Source organism: Rana temporaria, chromosome 1 (assembly GCF_905171775.1).
Source record: "Rana temporaria chromosome 1, aRanTem1.1, whole genome shotgun sequence".
In the NCBI taxonomy this organism is placed as follows: domain Eukaryota; kingdom Metazoa; phylum Chordata; class Amphibia; order Anura; family Ranidae; genus Rana; species Rana temporaria.
In genome coordinates this window covers 381,101,885-381,128,907 of record NC_053489.1, presented here as the reverse complement: position 1 = coordinate 381,128,907, position 27,023 = coordinate 381,101,885, and the positions used below count along the sequence as shown (strand labels likewise).

Here is a 27,023-nt window from a genome sequence, read left to right as displayed (position 1 = left end):
ACAGGGATGCCCCCTCTCCCCTATTATATTTATCCTCTCACTGGAACCATTTCTGAGAGTTGTTAGAGCAAACACAGATATAAAAGGTATACGAGGTAAGGGAGAAGAATACAAGGTAGCAGCGTATGCCGATGATCTACTGTTCACAATAACCGCCCCAATAACATCGTTACCATGCCTATTTGCAGAAATAAAAAGATATGGAGACATATCTAATTTTAAAGTAAATTACAACAAGTCGGAAGCTATGGGAGTGGAGGTAGAGAGTCGGATGAAACAACAATTAACAGCTAATTTCTCCCTTAGATGGACAGATTCTCATGTAGACTATTTAGGGACTAAGATACCAAAGAAGATAAGTAGGATCTTTGAATTAAATTTTGCTCCTCTGATAAAACAAATTAAACTTGACCTACAAAAGTGGGACAAAGAAATTTTTTCTTGGTTCGGCAGAATTAATATAGTAAAAATGAATTTAATGCCAAGAATACTATATCTGTTCCAGACCTTACCAATAAAAATACCGACGGGATTTCTAAGAGATATGAGAGTCAGATTTATGAAATTTATTTGGGCAGGTAAATCTGCAAGAGTGCGGAGGAACATACTGAGTTTACCGAAAGAAAGGGGGGGAGTTGGACTTCCAGACCCCATAGGCTACTATGACGCCTCGCACTTAGCACGTATAGCAGACTGGTGCACACATCAGGAAGACAAACCATGGGTTAACATGGAACGTGAGATGTGCAACATTCCATTAGAAGGATTGGCATGGATAGCAGAAAGCAAGATTCCTCAGAGTATAAAAAAACATCCAACGATAAATGCCACTCTTAGAGTGATCAGAAAGATCGCTAAGAAAACAAATTTGCTGAAACACATTGGTCCAATGACACCCATTTTGGGCAACCCAAGCTTTGAGCCAGGTCTTAAAGACCGATGTTTTAACAATCTGAGACGGAAGGGAATTAGCAGACTGACACACTTTATGACCAATAATCATGTGATGCATAACGATCAAATGGAACAAGCATACGGTGAGGATTTAGACTTATGGAGACGAAATCAGCTGAGAACCTTCATAGGTTCTCTAAAAATCCGAGAGGAGGAGATAGGACCACCGTCGAAATTTTAAGAAATTTGCTTAAAGAAAGAACCAAAGAGACATATGTTATCATATATGTACAATCTATTGATTGACTCTAGTGCACCCCAAGAATTAGTTTTTATACAGGCATGGGAAAGGGACTTGGGTATAAAGTTTTCAGAGAAACAGAAAAACAAGATCTTTTCATTTACACATAAAGCGTCAATTGCATCCAGATACCAGGAGGGGGGTTACAAAGTACTGACCAGGTGGTACAGGACACCGAAGTTATTGAATCGGATCTTCCCGAATACATCAAGTTTGTGCTGGAGATGCCAGAAAGAAGAAGGGACCATGATACACATTTTTTGGAGCTGTCAAAAGTTAAAGGAATTCTGGGACATGGTCTCGGAGACGATTCGAGAGATTACTGGGGTAAATTTAGGTGATAGACCAGAAGCATTTTTGCTCTTCGATATTTCACTGTCTCTGGAAAAGTATAAACAATCCTTATTAAGACATTTATTAACGGCAGCTAAGGCGTGCATACCAATCTTATGGAAGAGCACGATTCCTCCAACAAAAACACAATGGTTTAGCAGAATAAATGAGATTCAATTGATGGAAAATCTTACTATGGGACTCAGGGAGCGAGAGGAGGAGTATTTGAGGACTTGGACCCCATATATTGAATATGGGGGTTGTGATAACTAGAGGGGGCGGGAGGGGCTGGAGAGAGGGGGGAGAATCTGTTCCCTTTTTATTTATTTTTATTTTATTTTTATTTATTTTTTTTATTTATTTTTTTTATTTTTTTTGTGTTGTTTCTGTTTTTTGTTTTTTCTTTTTGTGGGGGGGGGGGGGGGTGGGGGGGAAACTATTGCTCTTTGATGGTAAAGATGCTCTCTCGAAGATTGTAGTGGAGGGTAGTAAGAATAGGTAAAAGAATGCACTACAATTAAGGAAAGGAAAAATTGATATGATATAAAATGCAGATATTCCAAATATGGAATGTGAGATATTTAGTTAATGTTAAACATGGTTGATATGTCATTGAGGAAATTGAAATGGCTGTATTTTATTTTCTGTATATGATAAAAGAAAAAGATATATAAAATAAAGAATTATAAAATAAAATAAAAATAAAAACCAAAAGATTCAAATAAAATATATATATATTTTTTTTATAAAAGTTTAAGTACATAATCCATTTAATACAAAGCAGATAACCTCTTGCATCCACTTTCTATTCCCAAATAATTTTTGTACAAGTCATTCTGAATTGAGAAAGCTTGTCGGCTGACCAGCAAAATGTCTTAAAATACAGCATGTCCAGTTACCTTGATTTATTGATTGACCTGAATGAATGAGAACCTTCAGAAATCCACATCCACAGTGCAAGGATCTTGTCTGCTTACAGAGTACAGAGATAAACTCTGGATATAAATCTTCAATGTTCTGTTTAATCCATTAATCAGAAGTTGCACTATTATTACCAAACTCACTCATCAGTGTCTTTATGGTCCTTGCTTTGTGCACTGGTGCGCAGTCATGTTGGAACAGGAAGGGGCCATCCCCAAACTGTTTCTACAAAGTTGGGAGCATGAAATTGTCCAAAATGTCTTGGTATGCTGATATCTTAAGAGTTCCCTTCACTGGAACTAAGGGGCCAACCCAACCCCTGAAAAACAACTCCACACCATAATCCCCCCTCCCCCCCACAACATAATCCCTCCTCCACCAAATGATTTGGAACAGTGCACAAAGCAAGGTCCATAAAGACATGGATAAGCGAGTTTGGGTTTGGTTTGGTTTGACTGGCCTGCACAGAATCCTGACCTCAACCTTATAGAACACCTTTGGGATGAATTTGTGTCAGGTCTTCTCATCCAACATCAGTGCCTGACCTCACAAATGCTCTTCTGGAAGAATGGTCAAACATTCCCATAGACACACTCCTAAGCCTTGTGGACAGCCTTCCCAGAAGAGGTGAAGCCGTTATATACTTGGATGCCATTAAAGTTCCTGTGCGTGTAAAAAGGCAGGCATCCCAGTACTTTTGCCAATATAGTATATATACTGTATATTCTTGTTATACTAAGTCCATTGTTTGGACTTGGTACCTGCCGAAGGGTAATGGGATCACATGCACCAAATTCAAAAAAGGAAATAAAAACACCATGAACCCATATATTTTATAAAATGTTTATTATTGCGCTTAACTAGTCCATATATTTGACATCATATATTACCATCATGAAATACCGTACATATAAGCTATATATATATTTTTTTTTTGGAATAACATTGGCCACGGCCTGGTTCAACTCTTGAAACACCAACTTTAATAACCATCAAATTCCAGCCCAGCCACTGAGACTCGAGCTGATCCATCATTAAGCATCAAAACTTGACTCAAATCTCCCAGCCGACAGAAGGGGTGCCATTTGCAACCCTTCTGTCACCACCCCCCCCCGACCGCGGCCGACTCTATGCATGTTTGAAGGTTCATGTTAAAAATATCTAAACCAATCTCCGCTAAGTTTACCCCATCATTCCTATACAAACCTTGCAGACCACCCTCAAATTCTAAGTGGCGGAAAGAAAAACCCAGATCTGGGGCGAGGAATTTTTCCATCGCTCTGTTAATGCGCTTTCGTACTTTCTCCAATGGCTTAAAAATCAGTGATTCCAACCAACGTAACCTTGGTATTATTTCAGAGAATACCAGGACCGAAGTCGGGGAAGACAGCTTCAGAAACCTAAATGTATCTTTCATTTCAGAAATTGGGTTAAAAGTCTTTTTTTTACCAATGTCGTTCCCATCAACATGTAAAATTAAAATATCCGGAGCAGAATACATTGAGTATAACCTACCTAATTCGAAAATCAAATCCTCCCATAACATACCCCTGTGTCCATACCAAAAGACACAAAATACTGCAGGGTACAGTCCTAAATTTTCCAAATATACTCTATTTGCTGCTCGCTTCTGAGCCCAGAAAATAAAAGTGCCCTACTATGCAAACAGAGCGCTGATATCCTGTAATGAAAATAATCAATTAATACGGGCGTATATAAATGTTGTAAGCATTTGACCTTCATCTACCAATCTTTTTAATAGTACCTTCCTCCAGACCGATCCTTGCTGCTTCTGTGGCCGCCCCGATCCTAAATGAGTGGGTAGTGATTTTTAAATGCCCTAACTGAAGAAACATAATGATTTTCTTCAGCACAGCAGAAAATTGGTACACCGTTACCCGGGCTCCATTTTCATCAATGAACAAAAAATTCTGACAGGGGGGGGCAAATTTTTAAGTAAGCCTGTAGAGCTGCCACCGGACAAATGCTACTGTCCTGGCATCTACTTAATTGGACCCATGTCCCCAAACCCAAAGGATCTGTCTTACTAAATATCAGAAACACTCTAATCCCGTCCCGAGAAACCATGGCCTCGGAAATCAGAATCCCCGAACCACTAGTTCCCGAGGAAGGAAGAACCTCCAAAAACCAAAACGCTCCAAAAAATGCTAAAGAAAAAATTGAAGAGAATAAACTTGCTTCGTAACCAGATGAACATATTGCCGAGGTTGCCCAACAAATCCGTGACAGAATGTCCGGAGTGATGGTTGACCTATCGTCATGCGTAACCCAACTTCTTTTATACCCCTTTAAAACCTGCCTGACAGAGAAAAAATCATGGCAAGGCGAAAAAAAGATATACCTGATAAAGTATTACTAATATGGGACCAAGAAAAACGCTTCAAAATCAACGAGTGTAAAAATGAAAGAATGAACTGCTCTGAATGATCAGACAATTGCATTGAACCTAAAAATGTTGCCCACGATAGCCATGAAGAAACATAATTCCTCCAAGTAGATGGGGCCACAGAGTTCTGAATGCTCCGATAAATCAGATTAGATCCCATAGGTGCAAAGGGGGAGGCACCCGACCCTCTCTGCCACCGGTAGCAGCTTGAAAAATCGATCCATCAGTCGACGAGAGAGAAAGTCGGCAATCTCGTTATTCTTTCCCGGGACATACCTAGCTTTAATCCAAATATTCCATTTTAAACAAAGGAAAACTAGATGCCTTAAGAAAACTACTACTAAAGGAGATTTAGATAAAAGACTATTCACCGCAAAGGCCACTCCTTTATTGTCCGTGCTTACTAGAAGCCTTCTGTTGGCAAACAAAGGGCCCCATATTTCTAGAGACACTACCACAGGAAACAGTTCTAACAGAACTATATTCTTACAAAACCCATTTGTAACCCACCTGTCCGGCCAAACGTCCGCGCACCATTGGGATCCCCATACTGCTCCGAAACCGACTGAACCAGCTTTATCCGTCTGTAACAGGAAATCGCTATCCAAGACAAATTCTTGTTGCCACATCATTTTGCCATTGTAGTGTTCTAAAAATTGAATCCAGACTAACAGATCTTTTTTGATTTCCGCAGATACCCTGACATGGGCAGCCGGATTTTTTAAGGCCGGAATTGCTGAGTACAGACGCCTAGAAAAGACCCTGCCCATGGGTAATATCCACGTAGCAAATGCCAACTGCCCCAGTAATGATTGCATTTCCCGCAAAGTCACCCTACTCTTCCTCATGAACTGCTGGAGAAGTTGAGATAGACCATAAATCTTGTCCTCAGGTAATCTAAACTCCATGGCCAAAGTATCTAGTGTTATTCCCAGAAAAATTATACAGGTGCTAGGAAGAATTGTCTTGTCCTTTGCAAGAGGAACCCCAAAATATTCACAAACCGACTGGAAAGTTCCAGTAACTTCAAACGACTGCGAGAATCCGCTGGACCCAAAAATAAAAAATCATCCAAATAATGGATTAGACAATCCGAACCGGCCACTTGCCCTACCACCCACTCAAAAAAAGTTGAAAAAGCTTCAAAATGAAAGCAAGACAACGAACAGCCCATTGGTAAGGCTTTGTCAAAATAAAATTGGTTCTCAAAATGAATTCCTAAAGAATTGAAACAACTTGTATTCAAAGGGAGAAGCCTAAAAGCGGATTGAATATCCGCTTTTGCCAAAGGCGCCTGCTTTCCCAAACGGCCAATCGTATCCACCGCAGCATCAAAAGAGGTATACGATACCGATGACATGGTGGAATCAATCTGGTCATTGAGGGAAGCACCCACAGGGAAAGACAGATGGTGTATCAACCTATACTCATTTGGTTCTTTCTTAGGAACTAGGCCAAGCGGAGAAATCCTAACATTTTTAAAGGGGGGTAGCTCAAAAGCACCTTCCATCCCTCCAGCTTTCACTTCTTTTAATAATTTCGCTCTTACCAGGTGAGGTGTGGCTTTGACTGACTGTAAATTCTCTACTAAACTACATCCCGACCCGTCAAAAGCTGGTAACAGAAAACCTGCCGAGAAACCTTCAGTTAATAGGCAAGCCATCTGTTTGTTTGGGTAAGCCTGCAGCCATGGAAGCATTCTTGGAAGCATCACTGGTAAAGTTGCTTTTTAAAAAAAAAAAACTCTTTTGGGTGTGACTGAAGCTTACGAAAGCACTTGGATACGGGGTGGGCGCCAGCACAAAAAGCGCACTCATGCTTGTACTTGCAAGAATTCATCCACTTACATTGGGAATAATTATATACAAAACATATACCTTTCCAGTAACCTGAAGTGGATGCAACTGTGGGCGTGGCTGAACTTGATGGACGAGAAATTAGCTGTCTTTGAGGTAAGAATAAATTCAACCACACGCTCACATCCTTTGCTCCCCAACTGAGGGATGGCTGTACAGCCAGCTTCTGCCTAAAGGCCTCATCATATGTCAGCCACGCAAATCCAGTAAAGCTCCTATAAGCTTCCAAGATTATATCCACATGTTGAAATAGCAAACAACTGTTCTCTGGGAACTTCTCACACAGGATACTTGCATAAACCATAAAAGCTTGCAACCAACTGTAAAAGGATTTAATAATAGGTTTGCGTCGCTCATCCTCCGCTTTATCCTCTTTTTTCTCATACTTATAAGCATCTCTGGTAGGAGGAAGAATTAAATTTAAGTCAATAAATTCCCCCCTCCAAATCTTCTCTTTTAATGTACTGGCGACATGAAAGCCAAGGGGGGAAAGCAGGCAAGGCATGCATTCTTTTATCATTTTGTCAGGTGAATTCACATTATCAGGAGCACTCTGAACAGCAATTGAGGGAGAAGGGGGCATAACCTTGGTGTCAGCAGAAACTGCTGACCAAACACCTGCTATGCTGGGGGGATACACACCCGACCTCTCTTGCTGAGAGTCTGCTTGTACCCTGATTAAAGTTATAAGTTGCTATAAAGAAGAAGGCAAAGCTGATATCTGTGCTCCAGTACCTGCCAACCCCTGAGCACGGCTAGCTCCAGGGGCTGCTGAAGGAGATGAACACCTTACAGGGATGGCGCTGGCTGCGGGGACACCGCTGGCTCCCTCCTTCCTCTTCTTTTGCTCCGAGGCGGACCTTGTTTCAATCCAGCCCCTCCCAGCTGGGGAGAAGAGGACCCTCTCCTTGCTCCTGTTGTAGGAAAACTGCGGGCAGACCGACCCCTTCCACCTGCTGCAGGCATAGCGACGCCGCGCTGAGACCTAAAAGACATAAAAGGCTCACCGTGCCCCGCCCATCATGGGCGGAGCAGGTTTGTCCAGCTTCTGTACTCGCTTCCTCTTGCTCGTCCTCCGCCCCTCCGTTGCTTCTGACGAGATTTCCTCCGTTCTCGCAACTTCAGGCACCCAGAGCTCCGTGGACTCCTCCTCCGACTCCAGCATGACCGACCGCTGCTGTGGGCTGCCGACGCTGCTGACACCCGGGAGCGGCTCATCACCAATTTCACCCTCCTCCAGAAACCGAGGACCAGGTAGGGAGAGACACTGGCGTAGCCATGCTTCGCCACCTTCCGCTTCTGCTTTCTCCAACAGCTGTCATAATAGGGAATCCATTGTGAGGGATAAACAGTGAGCCAAACGGCGGGGAGCTCCTCCTGCTGCTTCTGATGTCAAGCTGGCACCGACCCAAGCCCGACTGGACCCTTAAATAAGCTTTTGGCTGGGTTCCAGAATTTTCCTAAGCATCACCTGACCTCTATGGCCCAATCCCTGACTGCCTCTCAACCCTCCAAACCTCACCTGAACCTCATTAGCCATACCTTAGTTAACTGCTCACCTTCCAGCACTAACCTTTACATGTGACTTTTACCTGACCCCTGACCGCTACTTAACCCCTGCCAGCTGAACCTAATTTAACAGCTTACACTAACCATACTTATTAACCACCTAATGCTGCTGCAGTGATCCCATCTAGAAAAGAGGGCCTATACCAGGCACCCCCTTCCTTTTTCATTCACAATGTTTTCTCATGATATCTCTGACTCCTGTCTTTAACACCTGGGCCACCACGGCCTATTTCCATCCTTCCTCCTTACGGATCATAATATGGCACAATCTTGTATCATGATCCCCCGTGTCATCTTTCTACCTGCCCTATGCCATCTCTCCACTATCCCCCCCTTGATGTCACTATGAAGGTACTACTCACCTTCCTTGGATCTGGATGTGATCCTGGGACAGCTCCCTCCATACATACATTAGGATGGAGCCTATGTAAGTACTATTACTGAGCATACTTCCATTTATCCCCCCCTTGTTGCTACACCCCTATGGTATACTTTATAATTCCTTGATATTATTATTTAATGCCACCAACTAACACTGGGACATGCACTCAGCACTGCTATTCACTTCCTCTCACACACTTTCATCCACCATTTATATACACCCCCCCTTACTTGCAATCACATTTTTTCTGGCACACACTCTCACTTTTTCTTTTATCCCCTTTTTTGCCCCTTTCACACATTTCTATTGACATAGACACTCACATCTATTTGTTCACCACACTCGCTCACATTTTTCTTAACCCTTCCCCCCCCCCCCCTCATTCACATCACACTGACACCAGTATGATGTTCATTGCACCAGTACAAAACCTATGGTTTTGGTATACTTCCATCTACACCTTTGCAATACTAGTATTGGTGTATTAAGATTTACTAACATATTCCATTTCAATACTTGCCTCTTACATATGCCCATGTTTATGATCCTATTAGATCGTTACATGTGGTCGGGGTCATAGCCGAATGGATGTTATCTATGCTTATGCAATATTATTAGTACTTACATTATTACTTATATTAAATTAAACAAAATATTCAATCAATACAGGTGTCTTCCAGTCGTCTCCTCCCCCCTATGGTCCACACTTGTGACTCCTTGTAAGCCCGGTTTGGTGGGTTCCCGTCAAGCGGAACGGGGTTTTCTCTTGTTATGGCGGGTCTTTCGGGATCATTTTTACTTCTCAGCAATTATCTCTTTTTTTTTTTTCCAAATAATTTTTATTGAGTTTAAAAGACAAACAAAAAGGGAGGATAAGGAGCAGTAACATACAGTATAAGCCAGGGATGGGATGATGGCAGGCGTACCAAACATGGTACAATTAGAGTACATACATCATACGAAAGGTACTACATACAGACTATGGAGACATATGGAAATACATTCCCAAAGAAGGCATATTGACAACGGGTACAACAAGAATGGGTATTGGGAGGGGTAGGTGAACGTAAATACCGGGTATAAAGCAACAATCCATCATAGGACCCACCAGGTGAGCGCGTAGAGAAGAAACCACATATAAACAGAAATATCAAACCGTTAATACTCTACAATGAACAGGCAAATCTGGATGGATCTTATACATTGGTAGGGTCCTAAGAATACTGTAGGAGCTAAAGATGGACATAAACGTTCTATAATAGACACTCATGGGGGGGGAGGGGGAAGGGGCACTCAGGGGGTGCTGTGGCATCGTTGGCAATCAACATCATGAAAGACTGTTCCTCCTAGGTACGGATGGTGGGGGAGATTTAAAGTAGGAGAAGGTGCAATGTTCAAAATTGGAGCATTCCTCTGAAGATAGTGCAGAGTGCATGAAGGGTCCCCAGGTTGACAAGAAACGAGACTTAGAGGTTTCGCGGTTGAAGTCGGTAGTTGCACGTTCCTTGTAAAGGAGGAGGAGGAGCTCATGCTGTACTTGGGTTACCGTGGGAGAGTGAGCAGACGTCCAGTTTTTTAGGATAGCTCTCCGTGCGACAAGGAGATATAGCAAAGACCAGTCTTTGTTGACACTTGTAGGTGCTGGGTGGGCCGGCAAAGATGCGCATGTCCATCGAGACCATTGCAGTAGTAGGGGATCCCAATAGCCAAAAATAAGGAGCAGAGGGTCTTTGGGTAGGTTTAGCAAGGTAATATTGAAGATGTAGGCCAACCCCTGGTCCCAAAAGGAGGATATGAACGAGCATGACCAGAAGCGATGAGTTAGGGAAGGTCTCTGATGGTGACACAGGGGGCACTTAGCGGCATATTGATCCGTTGTGGAGTGGAGAATGCCCGGTGGAGGATTTTTAATTGGGTTTCCCTCCAGATTTTATTAGGGGTCAGACGTTGGACCTTGTTGAAGCCCTGAAGTAGCTTGTCGACTAGATCATCATCCGGGAAGTCTCTTCCCCAATTGGCTGCGGATGAGGAATGTAGAGGAGGGGTGGTTTTAAGGAGAAGAGGTTTGTAGATGGCCGAGATTCTGTATGAGTCGTCTTCGAGAAGCTGGTCGGAGAAGTTGGAAGAAAAGCGTTTTGCAGCGTCAGTGCAGGTAGCTTTCAAATAGTTGGTGCATTGCCAGAAATGAAACACATGGGAAGGAGGTAGCGAGAAGGTAGCGGCCACAGATTCAAAGGGTAAGGGTCAACTGTAGTAGTATATGTTGTAATATATGGATATGTATGTGCATGTTATATATATATATATATATATATATATATATATATATATATATATATATATATATATTATATGAGTCTAACATATACAGGCCGGATTTCAAACCTGTGATTCAAAGAGACAGGAAGAGTCTCAAACCACTACTCAATCAGTTGAATTAGATTAAATGATAAGTCTAGTTTACACATCAGGCCTGTGATTACATGTTGCAAGTCAAAAGAGGTTTGTCTATTGTCAAAAAAGACAGAGACAGGATGGAGCCGTTTTTACATATCGAACCATTATTCAGATCACATGCAATCTAATTACTTATTAGAGGGGGGCTTATTAGTATGCAAGGATGCATACTAATTAGTGACTTCGGCTGAAGTCACATCCTGTCTTTTAAGAGTGGCAAGTAAATATGTCCTGCTGTCTTTCAATTAAGAGACAACCAATCAAATTGGTCAGCTATTCAAAAGAAACAATATATAATGTTGGGAATTTCTGGCTATCAGTTAGAGAAGAAACCCCCATGTATTCTCTGCATGAACATGTGAAGGCATAGATCTAGAAGGGATCAGAACATGTATTCTCTAAGATGAGACTTTGACACTACATTACTCTGTTGGATTCTTGTATCGTCTGTGGACTTTGTATGTTATTGGAAGATCCATTAAATGCGTTCTCTGGAGAACCTTGTGCGAGTTGCTGCGGAACAACATAATTTATGGTCATTATACTAAACATCTAAGATATTAATTATCTGACCGGAGTACTGGGCACACACCTATACCTTATCACTACATTGGTGCCGTTCAAGTGACCAGAAGCTCATTTTCAGGACTTGGTAACAGAAGCCAGTGATGACAACAATTCCTGATGAAGAACCAAGAGTCTGATCTACAAAATTTAACAAGTTTGAAAGCCTAGAACTATTTTCTGGAGACTGGATCTCACAATCTGTGAGGTGACAGAAGACCGTGAGGACCCAGGAAGGAAGTTCCAAGAAACCTAACAATTGGTAAGTGTGCCTTATTCATTATTATTATATATTTTTTTTTTAAATAGTTTTTTTCTTCTTCTCTCTCATTGTTTTTTTTTACAATGGCTTTGGCTTCGTCTGGTGGTGACAATAGCCCTAAAGGAGAGAATGTGAATATATGGCTGTTAAATTATATAAAAAGTCATGGGGGGCCTTATGAGATTCCCCAAGAATGTAGACAGTCATGGGATTTAATGAAATGTTTTTTATCTGATAGTGTCTTTGATAAGAAAACAAAAGAAAAGAAACGTAAGGGTATCATTATTCAGGTATAAAAAGGAAGAAATTGCGCCAACCAATAATAAATTAATATAAACAGTGAAGTCCTTTGTGTCTTCTACAAGTGAGACACAGAAAAAATGTGCACCATAAAAGTGCATAAATCGTGAACAAATAATGAACAAGTTATTTTAGAAAATTCAATAACAAAGTCCATAAACTGGAATTCCGACCCAGACAGCACCCAGTGTGGAGATGATTGACAGTTGTGACCCGCCACCATATGGACTGAGGCTTACCACAGGGTAATTTGATAACAGCGTTATTCAAATTATTGCAGGATACTTCCAGAACACCGGATTATGGCCAGACATACACCAGGTCACGATCCCTTTAAGAAATCCACGATGGGGTGCAGCAGCATGTAATAGCGAATAGCGTCCTCATAGCATGTCACAGCCCAGTCAGTGTCAACATAAAAGGAAGGAGACCGCACATAGGGTAGTATGCACTAACAGGTTTTAATTAAAAAAGATTTAAAACTACTTACAGACGAATGTAAATAGAGAGCGAATAAACGTTTGCCGGCCGGCATCTAACAGGAGCCCTTCCTGTACGCGGTGACGTCACTGCACTCCGTCCCAGACGCGTTTCGTCACAATATGACGTTCTCAATGGGAATGGGCTCTGCAGTGAACCACCGCTTAATATACCCAGGCCTCGCTTTGACTGCCAGGAACCGGAAATAGCCAAATCGCCATTTTGAAAATGGGAAAACTGGATATTTTACTGTGTGCGGGACCTTAAGTGCCCTTACTAGATAAAAATTATGAATATAAATAAATATAAATATTTATGTGTGTAAATAAGGCTAAAGACAGGGAGCTATCCCTTTAATACAAAAGGAGACAGTATTAAAAAAATATAAAAATTGGTGTTTTGTGCATATAAGTGAATATAATACAAAACGTGCATAAATTAAAAAATCCATTCTGAATAAATACAGTCGGTCCCTCTCGTGGCCAGAACTGGAATTGCCAACCTATAGATACTTATGTCAGAGTGAGCAATACCTCACACATATATAGATCAGGATACTACAAACAAAAATAGTGATATTCTAAAGAAAAATTAAACGTAAATAGGCAACCCCAAAAGGGATTAAAAATTATATGAATAAATTAATATTCATATGAAAAGTGTATATTCAAACCTTTGGATCATGATTAAACCAACCCCCATATCCAAATTGGCATAATATTAATAGTGTAAATATAAGTAAATATAAATAGTGAACCAATAATTGGTGTAATAATGAAAAATATAAAATATAGAAAATATATAAAAAGTAAAGAATAAAAATTATGAAATATAAAAATAGAAAATTGGTCCCATCCTGGTGAAGTCAAAATGAGGCTAAAAATTAATTTTTTTACAATAAATAAAACTACTATACAGAATCATTTTATACAACAATACAGACATAAAATTGCCATAGTGACATCAAGCATTATTTATAAACGCATTTATGTCTGTGTCTATATTTAGGCCATGAGGCGTATAGCACTTGAGCCGGTGTATCCAAGCCATTTCTAGCTTGGAAATTTCTCTAACTAGAGCACTCCCCCTCCAATTAGGTTTAAATTTGTCGATGCCTAAAAAGAGTGTATTTGATGGATCTCTGTTGTGTTTAAGGAGATAGTGCTTTGACACCGAATGTTTATCGTAACCATTGAGGATGTTGGTAATGTGTTCGTTTAACCGAACACGCAAAGGTCGCTTGGTACGGCCCACATATTGTAGGCCGCATGGACACTGGATCAGATACACAACTCCTGTGGTTTCGCAAGTAATAAAGGGCTTAATTGGGTGCTCCTTCCTTGTAACAGTTGATTCAAACCTAATCGTACGCCTACTCCTACATGAATTCAGGGAACAAACTCTACACCTTCTGCATTGATAAAAACCCGTTAATTGGTTAAAAAATGTATTAAAACCATTCTGAGGGGGATTTAAAATATTTGGTGCAACCTGATTGCGTAAGCTTGGTGCACCTCTAAAAACGACCTTTGGTTTCTCAGGTAAAAGCCCCTTAAGAATGGGGTCATTCCTTGCCAAATGCCAATGTTTATTCAAAAGTTGTTTAATGCTCCCGTGCTGGATAGAATAATCAGTAATAAAGGGAGCACAACCCTGAAATTGGTCTCCTACAACTTGGGGTCGTTCTACCAAAAGATCCTCTCTGGGGATACGGCGAACGGTCTCCAAGGTCTCATGTAAGGACTCCAAGTTGTAACCCTTCTCTAAAAAGCGACCAGTCAGTACCTTGGCCTGCTCAGAGAACTCCAAAGGGTCAGAACAGTTCCTACGGAGCCTAAGGTACTGGCTCTTTGGAACCGATTTGAGCCACTGACTATGATGGCAACTATTTAAAGGGATAAAAGAGTTGCGATCCGTCGCTTTAAAGAATGTTGAAGTGCCAAACTCGTTGTTCTTAATGCTAACTTTGAGGTCCAAATAGTGGACCTCAAATTGGCTAGCTTCAAACTTTAGTTGGATCCCCCTCTGGTTGAGATTCAGATCTGACATGAACCTCTCCAACCTGTCAAGGGTACCATCCCATAGGAGGAGGATGTCATCAATATACCTAGCCCATAACATGAGCTCCGGTATATTATTACTATAGATGACATCCTCCTCCCACTTGGCCATAAACAAATTGGCCAAGCTGGGGGCATATTTGGCCCCCATGGCCACGCCCGTTTCTTGTTTATAGAACTTCCCCTCGAACCAGAAATAGTTCGAGGAGGTGGCGAACTTTAAGAGTGACATAATGAACTCTACCTGTTTGGCAGGGAGGCCCGAATCACGTATTAAATAAAAGCAGACAGCATCAAAACCCAAGGCATGGGGAATGATGCTGTACAGAGATGTCACATCAATCGTGACTAACCACATATCATTTCGAGGAGTAAGACCAGCCAAAAGGTTAATAATGTGCCTGGAGTCTTTTACATATGATGGTATCCTCTTGACTAATGGCTGTAAAAAGAAGTCCACATATCTACCTACCCGGGACGTCACAGAGTCGATGCCACTGACAATGGGACGCCCCGGGGGGCAGACAGGATCCTTATGAAGTTTGGGCAGATAATAAATTGTTGGCGTCCGTGGTGCCAATGGGATCATGTATAACCTCTCTTTAGGAGATAAAATACCTTCATAAAACCCCTTGGCCACTATAGCTTCCAATTCCTTTTTGTATTTATTTTTAGGATCAGACTGTATTATTGAGTAAGTGTTAGAATCACCCAAAATATTGTTCATCTCCCTCAAATAATCAGATCTGTCCAAAACTACAATCCCCCCACCCTTATCCGCAGGTCTAACTACCAATTCTTTATTATGGCAGAGTAGATCTAAACCCTCCTGCATTGATTTACTCAGGCGTGCTTTTTTAATTTCCATCAAGTCTAAGTCTCTTAATAAAACGTCACGAAAGACTTTAAGAGAGGGTGCCAAATTCCCTGGGGGGTTGAATAGGGATGCATTGGACAGACCTGAATGGGTATAGATGTTAGACACACCTGGATTGGAAAAGGTGTTAGTAGCCATGTACCTCTTAATGCTTAATTTCCGAACAAACTTGTGGATATCCATATACGTATGGAATTTGTCCAGACCCTTTGGGGGTGCAAATTTAAGCCCCTGGTCTAAAATGAGCTGTTCTGATTCGCTCAAGACCTTCGAACTTAAATTAAAAATCCCCTGCCCTTTCTTTAAATTTTTGACCGCTTTGGCGGCTCTAGTTCGCCTCCCCCCTCTGGTTCCTCTCCTCTTTCTCCCTGTCTTTTTTTGCCTTGTTGGGGTTTGTGAAAACCCCAACTTCCTTGATCATTAGAAGGTCGAGGTATCGGGGGGTTAGCTGAACTATTATAATAGTTGGTATTGGAATGTTGCATCGGGAGAGGGTTGGGTTCGTAACCCCAATACTCGTCAGGACCCTCTCCATCCCTAAGTGGAAAAAAGGAATTTTGGATTGGGACATTATAGTCCCATCCTGATGCGCCAAATGATTGGTAAGTAGACGGGGAGTGTGGACCCCAATCAGCCGTTTGGTTTGATCTCCAATTATCTGTATGGCCAGTATAGGACCCTCTACCTCTTAGAGGATTGTGACTCCACCCTCTACCACGAGAGTTATGCCCTCTTGGTCTAAACTGGGGGCCCTGATAAACCGGACCCGGTCCCTGATTGAGGGGTGGACCAGGAGGCATCATGGGGCGGCTTTGATGCTGTTGAGCAATACTACCTCTTGGGACATTTGGGGTCCTTCTAGGAGATTGGTATAGGGAACCACCCCTTCCTCTGGTGTTGCTGAGAATTTTCTTCTGAGCATTGTGGGAAATTTGTGAAAAACCCACAGTACCCCCAACAACCTGTGGGGCCGAGGTGTCCATCTCATTGGAATTGGATCTGGCCGCCTCCTCCAAGAGTTTTTTCTGCCAATTGAAAACTATCTCACTTTGGTAGTCCCCAAGGTCCCTATTATATTTTTTCTTTTTTTTAACCCTCTGTTCTTTATCCTCTTTCTCAAGGACTTTAAGGAGAGCAAGAGATTTTTCTTTATACTCATCATTAGTGGCAAGAGGACCAAGTTTCTCCTTGATCACCTTGACCTCCTCATCTAATTTTAGTAATTTGCTAGTCTTTTTGGAAACCAAAAATTTGAGGAATAATACCCCAGCTTGGTTAAAGTATTTATACCACTCCTCAAGGTCTATATCACCCTTTTGGGGTGCTACATCCCATCGGAGGCTACGTGGGACCATCTGTAGCTTAATATAGGTCTCTAAATAGGCAATATCCCATTTGGTGTGATTTTCAGATATTAAGAGGTTTTTTAATCTCGTAAAGATACCTCCAAGGTCACCCTCATCCTCTTTATATACCTCAAAAACACCATCCAATTTGACCATGTTCTTGGCCCGGAAATCGAAAATATCCATATTTCAGAATATGATAAGCAGCAATAATAGTAAGTGAAGAATCAAGAAAAGAGAAAATTGCGCTAATCAAATGTAAATTAAGTGAATAAATGGGAAGGCTGCAATAGCGTGAACTAACACAAAACAGATATAAAAAGGAAGAAATTGCGCCAACCAATAATAAATTAATATAAACAGTGAAGTCCTTTGTGTCTTCTACAAGTGAGACACAGAAAAAATGTGCACCATAAAAGTGCATAAATCGTGAACAAATAATGAACAAGTTATTTTAGAAAATTCAATAACAAAGTCCATAAACTGGAATTCCGACCCAGACAGCACCCAGTGTGGAGATGATTGACAGTTGTGACCCGCCACCATATGGACTGAGGCTTACCACAGGGTAATTTGATAACAGCGTTATTCAAATTATTGCAGGATACTTCCAGAACACCGGATTATGGCCAGACATACACCAGGTCACGATCCCTTTAAGAAATCCACGATGGGGTGCAGCAGCATGTAATAGCGAATAGCGTCCTCATAGCATGTCACAGCCCAGTCAGTGTCAACATAAAAGGAAGGAGACCGCACATAGGGTAGTATGCACTAACAGGTTTTAATTAAAAAAGATTTAAAACTACTTACAGACGAATGTAAATAGAGAGCGAATAAACGTTTGCCGGCCGGCATCTAACAGGAGCCCTTCCTGTACGCGGTGACGTCACTGCACTCCGTCCCAGACGCGTTTCGTCACAATATGACGTTCTCAATGGGAATGGGCTCTGCAGTGAACCACCGCTTAATATACCCAGGCCTCGCTTTGACTGCCAGGAACCGGAAATAGCCAAATCGCCATTTTGAAAATGGGAAAACTGGATATTTTACTGTGTGCGGGACCTTAAGTGCCCTTACTAGATAAAAATTATGAATATAAATAAATATAAATATTTATGTGTGTAAATAAGGCTAAAGACAGGGAGCTATCCCTTTAATACAAAAGGAGACAGTATTAAAAAAATATAAAAATTGGTGTTTTGTGCATATAAGGGACTACTGTCTTGTTGTACAGAATTAATAGAGGAGATTAAAGGGAAAAAGCAGAAAATCCTAGAACATACTCAGAGCTATGAGGTTATGGAAAAAGGGTTGAATGAGAGGATGTCAGATCTCAGGTTACATGCCATCACTACTGGGGAGGCACTGATTGAGAAGGCAAAATTTTGTGATGATTTAAGTCGGGTAAATGAGGAATTGTCAGTGAAAATACAAATTGTTGAGAAACAGTTGGAGGAGTGTAAACATGCTGCGAACATTGCTTTTGATAAATTGGCAGAAAAATCAAGTTACACGCATCAAAATGATACTTCTAAAATACAGCTTGATACCAAAGATTATAAGCCAATATATCCCTGGGGTGAGTTACATGCAGCCCCTTGCATACCAGCAGCTCCTACCACTACAACAACTGTATTGAACACTGACGATACAAGTGAAATTAAGTTGGTCACAAAACAATTAAAGCCACAGGAGATGGAAGCTATTATAAGAGAGGTAGGTCAGGTACCCCGCTATGATGTAAATAGGTTCATGAAATGGTTTTGTGATTTGCAGAGAGTCAGAGACACATACAACTTGAATGTGGAGGACCTAGCTAGAATTTTGCAGAAAAGTGTAGGCAATGGATTGTGGGCACGGATCTTGCAAAATTGTGGCCAGCGTCATAAAACTAAGGATGTTTTAAGGGAATTATTGAAAGCATTGTATGGTGTGACAACAAATGTGTCCTTGTCAGGAAAAATTAAGCAAATGAAGAATGAATGCCCGTATGAACTTGCAGATAGAATTAGCAGTGTGATGGAATATGTGATGACTGGGAATCCTGGTTTTGAACGTGGTGGTCTGGTTCATAGGTCAATGTTATTGGAAGCAGTGGATGATGATGTCAGGGAAGGCATTTTATCTGTTACACCTGATCCTAGTGATTATAATGATATTTTGTTAAGAGCGGATAATTTGTGGAGGAGAAGGTGTCGAGAATACAGTCTTGCGGTTGATGCAGCTAGAGTTTTTAGAGTCGAGGGACAGCAAAATAGAGAGGACTATGGGTCATGGAGAGGAAGATCTTATAACAATACAGGTAGTTATAGGAGGCCAGAACCCAGAGAGAAGCCTAGTAAACAGCCTTGGGTGCCGTTTAGTGAAATGAGAAGTGAGAGAGATCGTTTGCAGGAGGAGCTATACAAGATAAAGGAAGAAATGGAAAGAATAAAAGCAGGAGGGGTCAAGGTAGCAGCAATAGGAATGGAAAGTGCTGTGTCTCCTTCTACCAGTCATTGTTAGGGGTTCCGAGCCCCCCCCGCCCCTTCCTGCCGATTTTTAACTGATTTAAAGTTAGATTCCTGGGGGCGGCCCACTGTTGATGTAACATTAGGGGGAACTCGGGTAACCGCGTTGCTGGATAGTGGAGCAGCGATTAGTTTTGGTAAATCTGTTGTCCCTGGAAATGAGAAAATTAGAATAACAGGTGTCACTGGACATTCCATCGAAGCTCCTTTTGTGCGTGGTGTGGAAATGCAAATAGGGGGAGAGAAGTGGAAGTGTGACGTTGTTTGTCAGAATCAGGACATAATTGGTGCTGATGTCTGTGTACAGCAGGGTCTGGTGGTTGATCTTGCAAACATGAAGTTGTGGATGATGCCTGGAAATGATGGATTGGGTCATGTGTGGCATCCACCCATGGAATTGGTGACAGCAGCAGTAAAACCCGTCGGTGTGTTACATGGAGATTGGGATCCCTGTTGGGATAGTCTGATGTGTGAATTTGATGACATAATGGCTAAGCATAAACAAGATTGTGGTAGGATGAATACAATGATTTTATTGGAAGGATTTGATCCCGCTCCTCTCAAACAATACCCTGTTCCAAAAGACGCCATTAAACCTATAACAGAAGCTATAAAACAATTGGAGGCGCAAGGTACATTAAAAAGGGGTGCATCAACATGCAATTCGCCAGCCTGGCCAGTCATCAAACCTGATGGGTCATTCAGACTGACGATAGATTACCGTGCCTTAAACAAATATGCTAAAAGTATGGCTCCTGTGGTAGCAGCTTACCCTGAAATGATTGCCAAATTAACACCAGAAATGATATGGTTCACGGTCATTGATATCAGTAACAGTTATTGGAATTTACCCCTTGACCCAACGTGTCAATACAAAACAGCCTTCAGCTGGGCGGGCTTTCAATATTATTGGACAGTTCTTCCGCAAGGGTACAAAGACAGTGCAGCAATATTTCACTCACATATGAAAGAAGTGATTGATAAGTTTTCAAAACCTGAAAGAGTAATTTCATATGTTGATGACATTTTAATTGGATCAGCCTCTATGGAGGAACATGTGAGCGATGTGAGGGAAATGTTATTGCTTTTGAGAGAAGCAGGTTTGAAAGTTAATCCAAAGAAAATACAATTGGGAAAGAAAGAAGTTCAATTTTTGGGGGTTACTGTAGCACAGTCAGGGCGGAGTATCAATGAGCAGAGGGTTGAGCTGATAGGTAAGCTACCCTTGCCCACTGATGAAAAGAGTCTGAGGCAATTCCTAGGCATGACAGGTTTTTGCAGAGAATTTGTGCCTCATTATGCATCATTAACAGAATGTTTGTATAATCTGATGAAGCAAGATGAATGGCAATGGAGATCAGAGCACACACAAGCTATTGAAGCATTAAAAGATACTCTAGGCAATGCCCCTTCATTAGCATCACCAGACCCCAACAAAGAATTCAGACTCTATCCACATGTGGGTCTTAATACTTTGTCTGTTGCTCTCACCCAAGACTATTTTGGAAAACAAAGACCTGTGGCCTATGCATCACGTTTACTATCACCTGTAGAACAAAAGTATCCTTTGTGTACTCGTATGGTGCTGTGTTGTTATTGGGCAATAAACAAATTCAGGTACATGACAGGTACACAAACGGTCACCATTGCTAGTCATCACACTCCTATAGTCATGTTAGCAAATGGGAAATGGAAGGAAGCAGATGTAAATTGTAAAAGGCTGGCAAGGTGGACCACGGCTTTGTTGACAGAAAATATTGAGGGTTTGATGTTAAAAGAACCTAGCGTACTGATTGGCGGATTGTTGATTGAAGGTGAAACCCATGAATGTCAAGTGCAAGGAAATAGTTTGCAGCACCGAATTTTTACCGCTGTATCCAGACCTTTTGACTTGGAAAATGAGTGCTGGTACATCGATGGTTCTTCTTACTATAAAGATGGAAAAAGAATCTCAGGATTTTCTGGTGTTTGTGTAAAAGATGGCAAGGTACAGAGACAATTTTCATATTCATGTAGAGCTCGTTCTGCACAGTATGTGGAAATAGCCGCATTTTTGCAAGTTCTCATTGAGTTAAGAGATGATGGTGGAATTGTTAACATTGCTTCTGACTCAGACCAGGTATGCAAGGGTGCAGTTGTCTATCTTTCATGGTGGAATGTGATGGGCTTTAAAGGAACAGATGGCAGTGAAATAAGATATGCATCCTTATGGAAAATGATAGAGGAGGAAACCCAATTCTTTTCAAAAATTAGTATCCGGACGGTACAGGCCCACAGAAAACAAACAACCGAGCACTACTGGAACAATACTGTAGATAGATTAGCAAAGGAGGCTGCAGTAACATCCCCCGAATGGCCTCATATAGAGCATACTTTGTCATTTCCAGTGTCTGCCCTTACACGTGCTCAAGCAAAAGGAATTGAAGAAAGGACATGTGAGTTGGGTAAAATACAAGATCAGGATGAGGAATTAGCTCAACTAAAAGAAATGTGTGGGACTGGGCCCATACAATTTGAGGGTCAAGATGTGCAGGTGGAGGATGGCCTTTTGATAACCTACAAAAATGATTTATCTTTATGGGTTGCCCCAAAAGGTGTGAGGAAAGACATTCTTACATGGATTCATGGGTCTCCTGTTGGTGGACACCCCAAACTTCCTTTAGCTTTAGAGAGATTAGATCATGTAGCTTGGTGGCCTCAAAATAAACAACAGGACCATATCTTATCATGTTTGATGTGTGCCAGGCATGATCCTGCAAATAGGAAGAGGAGAGGGGCACTGATGAGACAAGCTCCCATGGGACCATGGGAGCGAATTCAAATTGATTACACAGGTGAATTACCTAACACTGCACACCAGAACAAATATTTGCTGGTTGTTGTGGATTCTTTCAGTCACTGGGTTGAAGCTTTCCCCACCAAAAACTGTACTGCCACTACTACTGCAAGGATCTTGGTCAAAGAGATATTTAGTCGGTGGGGGGTACCAAAAGTTTTAGACAGTGACAATGGGCCAGGCTTTGTAGGTAAAGTGGTACAAGAGACATGTAAGCTCCTTGGTGTTGTCCAAAAATTTCACATCTTCTATCACCCTGAGTCTGCAGGACAGGTTGAACGAATGAACAGGACAATTAAAAATGCTCTTAGAAAGGTTGTAAATGAGCAAGGTACTGATTGGGATGAAAAATTACCATTTGTGCTGGCAACTATTCGTTCCAGAGTGTGCAGGTCCATAGGCTTTGCCCCTTATGAAGCTCTGCTCGGCAGAACAATGAGAACCTGGGAACATCTGATAAATCCAGTCCCAGCAGCATTAGAAACTGTGTCATTATCTGAATCATGGGTAGAGATCTTAAAGGATCATGTGATAACAGTACATAAGGCTGTGTGTGCCACTGATGAATGTACTCATAAAAGCTCACAACAATGGTTTAATGCAATGGGTGACACTAGTGAATACCAAATTGGGACTAGAGTAATGTTACAGGATTTTTCTGGGTTTCACCCATTCCCTAGGGCAAAGTGGAAGGGCCCTTATGCAGTCATAGACAAGATTGGACCCTCTGTTTACTTGTTAGATTTGGGAGAGGGTAGGTCAAGATGGAGTCATGCATGTCAGATAAAAGCATTTAAAGGAAAAATGGATTTTATGGATGAGAGTATTGTCTAACTTTCTTCCTGAGATTGTCTTTCAGGTCCCAGGAGGAATGCGAATATCAGAAGACTACACCAAAATGAAGGCACCCCCCCCTGGACAAATACAAGCCTCTATTAGCATATGTGTTGATAACAGCGTCAATCACTCTACTACTTTGCATCACAAACATCAGAGTGGAAAAGTGTCAAGTTAAAGAATTCAAATGCTTACCCTTGGGGAAATTTGATCGAAATAAGAGAAGTGTAATGGATCATACTACAGAACTTACTGTTTTAGAGAACTCAGAGGGCATCCAGATACATGGGGATACTGTCAAGGGCATAGTCGGGGGGTGGATAACCGTTGAATGTGAGATCATGATGCCAAAATCTGATTACCTTATGGAATATGCTGTCTGGACTTACCCAGAAGGAAGCGATCGCCACAGGAGTACAAATATAATTTTAGTGGAGACAAAGAATGGACCACAAATGCAAATGACTTTAGAAAGGAATTTTACAATATTCAAGGACGGTATTATATCATGTAGCCCTCATGATACGAAGGATGGAGTCTATACAAAGGTCTTAAATATAATGGTCACAAATTCTAGAGACTGTCCTACAATTTTACCGTGGCCAGAACATGGACTCTTCCTTGAGCGAACTCAAACTTTAGTGTATAGCGATGTTTCATACTTATCAGTACCATTATTGTTGAATTTTACGTCATTTAACATTCCAGAGAGTTGCCCAAAATCAATGGGATTATGGTTTAAAACGGTCTTTCAAACACATATAAACTTATTTTGGGATGCTACACAAGGGCTTAATTTTAAGAAGGTCTCAAAGAGGGATCTGGGTACTGATATCATATCAGGCCTCAGTTTGGGTAGTTCAATTTGGAATAGGGTTGATATAGACAGCTTAAATATAAGAGGACTAAATTTTGTGGGTGGATTACAGCAGATACTGCTTAAAGGGGGAAGAGTGGATTTAAACGCTCTAGCTGAAATGAAAGTAGATATTCAGAACATTCACACCATTGCTGCAGATTTGCAGAACATTCAAATGTCGGTGAATGCACTGAATAAAACACTTCAAACCAATAATGTATCCAAGTCTATAGTTTGTGGTATAATAGGAAACTTGCTGAGTGAACACCTGAGCCTAGGGCTTAGAGAAATCAAACAAGGAGAATGGCCAAGGATAATGAACTCAACCTTATTATTCCATCTTATCAAAGACAGTGGTGTTACCTGTAGGAACTTTGCCCTTGCCAAAGTAAGGAGCCTGGATACTCTTTGCAATAAAGATCGCCTTGGAAAGCAGGAAATACCTCTGACCGTTGACATCCCTACATGGTCAACAGCACCCTTACCCGTATACAAGATGATCGTTCTTGGTGAGGTGGAAGTGAGAAATGGCACTAATATACTGAAACAACTGCTACCGCAAAGCAGACTTGTCGTCAAGGACAACCAAGTGTGGAAAACCATGGATCCCAACTGCTGTACCAGACGTGCCCAGGCCTGGCTTTGTTCCTGTTCCTTTGAGCGGCTGGAGTACATAGATGGCTGTGCTGCTACACACTCTGGAAACTGCATGGTTCAATTGCAAAAATTTGAACCGGCCTGGAAGAGAATAATTCGTGGAGAAGACTCGAGGGTCTGTGCATTAGGGGTTCCCTCATTCACTTGGCAGAAACAAGTTCAGTGCCGGACACCTATCACAGGCTGGTGTGTGAACCTCACAGATGGACTGTTAACAATTGGAGAGGAAGACATTCAAGCTAATATCCAGATGAATCAAGTATCTATGGACATTGAGCAAACTGATCTTGGCAAATGGGACTCTATGATTTCTCCTTTATTTAAGAAAATACCACCACTTACAGTCGAATTGGATACATTATTTAAGAGGGATAGTAGGAAAATTATAGAATTACAGGAACTAGTGAAGGAAAACCTCATCAGTTCTAATAAAATTACTAAGGAATGTCAGGAGCCTTGGTGGAGCATACCCACTAACACTTTTACTCACCCGCTATTGAGAACTCTTTCCATAATTTTTGTGTTTATTCAATTTGTATTAATATGTTTTTTGTTTGGTTTATATTGTTGTGGTAGAAGGCAATTACGAATAATTCAGAAAAGTAAGGAAAACCTAGAGATGGCTTCCATCTTAAGAGCCAGGGATGTCTGAGCAGTTTGGTTGTGAATCGATTCTAGTTTGAACCGATTCAAGTGGGGGAATATGTAGTAGTATATGTTGTAATATATGGATATGTATGTGCATGTTAATATATATATATATATATATATATTATATGAGTCTAACATATACAGGCCGGATTTCAAACCTGTGATTCAAAGAGACAGGAAGAGTCTCAAACCACTACTCAATGATGCATACTAATTAGTGACTTCGGCTGAAGTCACATCCTGTCTTTTAAGAGTGGCAGGTAAATATGTCCTGCTGTCTTTCAATTAAGAGACAACCAATCAAATTGGTCAGCTATTCAAAAGAAACAATATATAATGTTGGGAATTTCTGGCTATCACTTAGAGAAGAAACCCCCATGTATTCTCTGCATGAACATGTGAAGGCATAGATCTAGAAGGGATCAGAACATGTATTCTCTAAGATGAGACTTTGACACTACATTACTCTGTTGGATTCTTGTATCGTCTGTGGACTTTGTATGTTATTGGAAGATCCATTAAATGCGTTCTCTGGAGAACCTTGTGCGAGTTGCTGCGGAACAACATAATTTATGGTCATTATACTAAACATCTAAGATATTAATTATCTGACCGGAGTACTGGGCACACACCTATACCTTATCACTACATCAACCAGTCGATGCGTCACAAAGGGATGAGAACTTTGTGAGACCTTTGTCCTGCCAAATTTTGAAGGGTCTGTGGTCCAGGCCTGGGGGGAAACTCGGGTTTCCTTGGATTGGTACATGCCGAGACATGTAAGGGGGAAGCCGAAGACTTTTCCCGATTTCTCTCCAAGCAATAGCAGTGTCCCTTAGCAGTAGGTTGTGTTGATATAATGTTGGGACCGACTTCCATTTGCAGTGGAGAAGAGCTGTGAGGGAGAAGGGATGAGCCATGGCAGATTCCAGGGGGTAATTAGAGTAACGTGAAGATTGCGTGATACAATCTAAACCGATTCTCATCAAGCAAGCTAAGTTATAGGTTCTAACATTTGGGAGACTAACACCCCCCTCGCATCTGGGAAGAAAGAGTTTCTTTAATGCAATGCGGGGCCTCTTACCCCGCCATATAAATTTGGAAACGTCGGACTCAATTTGTTTGATATCTTTATGGCGGAGGAGCAGAGGTATAGTTTGCATCAGGTACAATAGCCGAGCAAAGCTGACCATCTTAACAAGGTGACATCTACCCAGAAGCGAGAGGGGCAGATCCAACCAGTTTACCAGTTCTTGAGAAATGTTTGCTATCAGAGGGGGATAGTTCAGACAATATAGGGAGGAGGGCGTCTTTCCTATCGAGATACCCAGGTAGGTAATATGGGACTTGGCAACAGAGAAGATTGAGTTATGGGACCAGGAGGGGGCAGGCCTAGTTCCTAATGGGAGAATTTCACTCTTGCCATAGTTTATTCGTAAGCCCGAACAGGTTCGGAAAACGTCGAAGACTTGTTTGATGGTGGACATATCGGAGGAGGGGTCGGCCGAGAAAATAAGGACGCCGTCCGCGAAAAGGGAGGAACATAGGTCATAGTCGCCGATCGGGATACCGTGTAGGGGTGCTACCTGTGTGAGGTGTCTGGATAAGGGTTCTAAGGCAATGTTAAAGAGGAGTGGGGATAGAGGGCAGCCTTGACGGGT

The 27,023-nt window shown here is 41.6% G+C and overlaps 2 protein-coding genes across 2 annotated transcripts; both read left to right on the top strand.

Moving 5' to 3' along the window:
• The first annotated feature begins 11,864 nt into the window (after window positions 1-11,864).
• Window positions 11,865-25,432, top strand: LOC120911396. Its single transcript, XM_040322527.1, has 2 exons — window positions 11,865-11,946; window positions 23,218-25,432. The coding sequence occupies exon 2, from the start codon at window positions 23,426-23,428 to the stop codon at window positions 25,361-25,363; it is 1,938 nt and encodes a 645-aa protein (XP_040178461.1). The 5' UTR covers window positions 11,865-11,946; window positions 23,218-23,425; the 3' UTR covers window positions 25,364-25,432.
• Window positions 12,034-19,892, top strand: LOC120911412. The gene is made up of 2 exons (XM_040322528.1): window positions 12,034-12,236; window positions 18,225-19,892. The coding sequence occupies exons 1-2, from the start codon at window positions 12,162-12,164 to the stop codon at window positions 19,515-19,517; spliced, it is 1,368 nt and encodes a 455-aa protein (XP_040178462.1). The 5' UTR covers window positions 12,034-12,161; the 3' UTR covers window positions 19,518-19,892.
• Window positions 25,433-27,023: the final 1,591 nt, after the last annotated feature.